This window comes from Quercus lobata, chromosome 11, assembly GCF_001633185.2.
Source record: "Quercus lobata isolate SW786 chromosome 11, ValleyOak3.0 Primary Assembly, whole genome shotgun sequence".
In the NCBI taxonomy this organism is placed as follows: domain Eukaryota; kingdom Viridiplantae; phylum Streptophyta; class Magnoliopsida; order Fagales; family Fagaceae; genus Quercus; species Quercus lobata.
The window spans coordinates 2209513-2214799 of record NC_044914.1 but is presented as its reverse complement, the minus strand read 5'-3'; the positions used below and the strand labels follow the sequence as shown (position 1 = coordinate 2214799).

The 5287-nt window shown below is 32.9% G+C and overlaps 1 protein-coding gene across 1 annotated transcript; it reads right to left on the bottom strand.

Moving 5' to 3' along the window:
* Positions 1-306: 306 nt before the first annotated feature.
* LOC115968473 lies at positions 307-1197 on the bottom strand. The gene is made up of 2 exons (XM_031087877.1): positions 1003-1197; positions 307-864 (listed from the first exon to the last, which is right to left on the bottom strand). The coding sequence occupies exons 1-2, from the start codon at positions 1195-1197 to the stop codon at positions 307-309; spliced, it is 753 nt and encodes a 250-aa protein (XP_030943737.1).
* Positions 1198-5287: the final 4090 nt, after the last annotated feature.

Below are 5287 nucleotides of genomic sequence, written 5' to 3'. Positions count from 1 at the left end.
TTTAAAACCATGGCCACGAGCCCTGCTGACTATCCTTATTTGAAATATCTTTGCACTCCTCCATCACGCATTTGTTCTCCATCTCGAGGATCTGTTGCGGGTTTTGGGCTGCTACAACACATGTGATTTCAGTTCTTGAATCAGCTGAATCACTGCGATTTGACTTATCAAGATTTTCACCTACTGTCTCTAAGGCATGTGTCTGGGAAATGTTCGAACTGCCCTTCATTTTTGTCTGAGCTACTTGGTTGGTTTTAGTTGGCCCACTAGTTCTACCAATTCTATTGGCACTCTTTCTCCTCGTAACTACCATCCATGGCCCATACTTGGGATCGGATTGAGCCTCCCCTCCCTAGTTTCATTAGCTTTTGGAGTAACTTGTCCATCGCCCTCCTTAACAAGCTGCTTCACATAATAGCTACAGTTTTCCTGTTTATGCCTAATTCTTCCATAGCAAAAGCATAAGGAGGAAATGTCTTCGTACAAAACTCTTTGCACCAGTCTCCCCACCCGGATTGAATTTATGAGTGGCTTCTCCAAGTCTATCTGAACAAACAGCCTCACATAACCACCTCTAGTTTCAGAAGCTATGTAAGAATCTATCCTAAGTACCGGCCCAATGACACTCCCAATCTCCTTAAGCACGGATGTATTAAAAAATTCAATTGGCAACTCAAGAAGCCTCACCCATACCGTAATTGAAGTTAGTTTGGCCTCGGAAGCTTTAAAATATGGTTCCCATGGTTTGATTGCAAGAAAATGCCCCTCAATGAACCATGGTCCCCCACGGAGCACTTTGTCATAATCATTAAAACTACTAAATCTGCTCAAGAAAAAACCTCTACCTAAGTTTACACAATCCATCTTCTCCAACGATTTCCATAAAGCATTGATTTTGAAAATGAGATAGTGAAAACCAACTGACCTACCATACACTTTCACCATCAAAGCCTTGGACCATGGTGCTCTGATGCGAGACTTAGTTTCCTAGGAGAGTCTTACCTTAGCCATACCTTCTATCAAAGGCTCCATATCAGCATCAGACACATATTCTTCCTCCCATGCTCTGTCAAACTTGAATGCTTTCTCAAAAGTTCCATCAAGGGATGTCTCCCACGAGGCAATCCTTGTAGCTGACAAGACTCCTAGGCTGCAAGAAGCTTCTTGCACCGTTGCTTTCCTTAAATTTTTTAACATTGCGATGCAACTCATCTTCTTCTTCGCTTGACCGTCAAGTCAGTACAGAGTACTCTATTTCCATGCTTCTTTTGTTTTTTCAATTGTCCTCCAATTTTTGTTGAGAATCTAATTCCTTTCTTTTCCTTCTCATATACATATATAATAAGTGAAAACTATAGTTATAATATCGAACGAGAACGTTGAGAAAATCAGAGAAATTCTATTTTGATCATTAAGAATAAAATAGAAAAAAAAAATTATTATATTAATTTCTTTTTGTAATTGAGATAATTTTTTTTTTTTTAAATTAAGATAATGTGATAAACATAAAACATGGTTCCCAGTTCAATAAAATTCTATACAACTCATTTAATTTTTACCATTGTTAATAAAAAATTTATTAAAACTATTATTAAAATCAATTCTATGACAAGTACATAGGGTATTCACTTGGAACAAACATGGCTTCTAAAACACAACTTTATTACACATTATATGATTTACAAAACTTTAATATGGTTTATGACCTCTATAGTGTCAAGAGTCTTGTAATTCAATTAACATCTCCTGGTATTTCTAACAAACATGTCCACGGTTCAAATTCACTCTTCCCCAACTAGGGCTGTCCAAGGACCCATCAGACTCGACCCACCTACCACCGTCGACCAAATCGATTGCTCCGGTAGTCGGCAACGGATTTCGTTCTCCAAAAACCGAGATCGGCGAGTCGGGTATCGAATCTCCTCTCAAATCCAAGAAACCCGAATCGACCAAGCCAGTTGTGTTTTTCGGCGAAATTGGGATTTTTTGGGGAAGATCTAGCCGAGATCTTGCCGAAAATGGCCGAGATCTCGCTAGATTTAGCGAGATCTCATTGGATTTAGGCTGTTTTGCAATTTTTTTCTCACCGGATTTTGGCCATTTTTCATCTTTTCTCGTGGGATTATTGTTGTTTTCCAGATCCTCAACCCCGACCGATATGCTCGACATCTGTTGAAGCTCCAACCGACCCAATTCAATTCTCCTTCTGGTCGACGATGGGTTGATGATGGCTACACCCGATCAGTTTAAGTCGGATGCGTCTTGAACCTAAAACCAATCTGACCCGAATCGTGGACAGCCCTATCCCCAACTATCAAATTATCAATGTACACACACACACACACACACATTTATGACTAATCATGATAGGGTCAAACAACAAAATAGTAAATTGTAATTTTCTCTAATTTTAAAATAGCTTTTATATAACATTACTTAGGGTGTAAATAGGTTGAGTTAGGTTGGATTCTATATATTTATAGACCAAACCCGACCTCCTTGAGTTGAGAAATCTCATACTCAACCCATCCCATGATATTCTATAACCAACCCAACTGACTCATAGGGTGGGGATCATTTTGTCATGCCTAACAAGGTATCTTTTTTAGCACTTTACGATTGTTCTTCACCTTTTTCTTTTGTTCTATCTCATTATTATTGAAACCATCTCATTAGAAATATATAAAAATAATAATACCTCTAACCCACCCCTCTCCCACTCCACTTAGGTTTTTCCCACCCAAAAGGAGAAACAAGACGGAGTTCGATCGAGACACCTTTGATCCAACCTCGATCATCACTAGTGGGGAGGTAGGAGGAAGGTTTCCTTATTTTTCATGTTATTCAACTATTTATTTTTTGGTTTAAGCCCAAGTTTAAGAGTCCTGTCCCATGCTATATCATATTTGGGTTTTCCGCTGGAACCAAAATCCAAAGCTTGGTTCTTGCCAATTCATCAATGAAGTCTATGCAGTATGCACCCAAAACTTTCAGCTAAACCTTCCGAATAATAATAAATTCCAACGCCAATTGCACTCTTGCTTTGTTGAATCCAAGTCCCTTGTGTAAGCATCTGAGGCTTCAATATTTAGAAAAATCAAGTGAAAGACAGAAACAGTCATTTTAAACTGTATGTAATCGTTTTCTTTAACAATCATAATCAATTTCTTTCTCTTTGATTTTGCCCTTTTCGTATTATTTTTATACATGTGTATCAGGTTTTAGAACTAGTCAAATAAATATATAGACATTTTGTTTTCCTCGAGCCTTCCTAATGTAGAACGAAGAAATTACTATGAAGGAAATCCACAGCTTCTGTTCAATGTGATAAATGTTTATAAGAAATAATACTAAAAAAAAAAAAAAAAAATGCTTGGAGAAGAGACAAAGTTTGGCTGGCTAATGGTTATAAATCCCACTAAAAAACTTGACATAATGACATAATTTGAAAATTTTACCATTAGACTGCATACTCCTTATGTTCTTAAAGTGTAAAAAAAAATTGTGTCAATCAGATGTTATTTACTATTTAATCCATAAAATTATTTTTTATGTATAATTTTATACTACAAAAACTTGAATATTAAATATTTTATAGATGATATAGTTATTGATATTTGATCTTCTATAAATTTTCAAGCGTAGAAAATATAAAAAGAAAAATATAATTTAATGGTAAATTTATCAAAATTCACATTCAATAAAATAATAAAATAGAGTTAAAGTGGAGTTGTTTGAATTTTATAACTGAATATATGAATAAAAAACATTTTCTATTACCGACAAAACATATTCCTATCGCTAATGTAATTATCATCTTGTATATCAAATGTACCCTTAGTATTACCCAACCATCAGTGTCAACTTTAAACCTTCCACAAAACTACAATACCTCTTGTTAATATATTTCACTAGTCCTTTTGTGTCCACTCCAGCTCTGTCAAAACAAAGTATGTTCCTAATTTACCAGAGCATCCAACGTAAGTGCTCCTATCAATAATATTTCCTCATCTTGTAAATCTCCCTTTCTTAGCAGATAGTGGGGCAACACATTACTTTAAAATTTCTATTGCTAAGGTAATTCTGATATGATCAAATCTTGGATCCTGTTGTAGTATTTTAATATTAAATAATTAAAGAAATTAAATTCTATAAGGATGTGGTGTAAATCTTAAGTTTTATACCATCTAATTCCAACATTTCACATCATTATATCACATGCTAAAGAATAGACACAACCGCATCCAATTAATTCTAACACCCATCAAAAAATCCAACCCAATTAGAAGTTTATTGAAATGTTATTAGGTGTGGTAAAATATATTGAATTTTAAATAAAAAGCTGATATGGTAATCTCTTAAAGAAATATATAAAATATGGGTTTTACACCCCATCCTTACCAAATTCGGGCTCATAATTAAAATAAATAAAATTGGCAACTTAAATATAAAGATGAGAGAGTTAATATGGAAGATAAAGAGTTATGATACGTTTGATATACTGTAATAGCTCTTGTAATGAAATAGTTATTCATGTATAATAGAAATTGGGTCATCTGGTTGCATCTTTATTACATAAATTAATTATTATATTGGAATAACTATTCTTTAAATTTTAATATAAAAAAAAAAAAAACTATTCTTTACATTGAAGAATAGTCATTCTTCTTTAAAATGAATGTAATAGCTATTCCTTAGTGTATATAATAGCTTTTAAAATTAATATATTTCCAAAATATAAGGGTATGTTTGGTAACTATTTTTTTTCTTATTTTTTGTTTTCAAAAACAATTTTCTATTTTTGAAACTAAAAAACTTATGTAGCAACTCAAAATAGACAGAAAACAAAAACTGTTCTCAAAACTCAATTTATGAAGAAAACTGAAAACATGCAAAAGACTGTTTTCAGTTTCTAATTTTCAAAAGTTAATGAAAATATACATTTAATTTAATGAGTCTATCTCATTTAATGAGTTAGTATTAAATTTCAAATCCTAATAACAACATATTTTAGTATTTTCTATTTTTTCTTCAAAAAACTTTTTTTTTTTTTTAATTTTAACTAACAAAACATGTTTTTTATTTCAAAAATACAAGAAAATTGTTTTTTTTTTATTCTAAAAAACAAGTCTTTGAAAATAGAAAACAAAAATTGTTACCAAACATAACCTAAAGTTTTCTTATACATCATCTTTTACAAGCTTTCTATATGTAATAAGCAAACTTATGGATTGTAATAGTTACTCCATTACAATGTCTTTTATTCCCAGTAATAAAGATCACTATT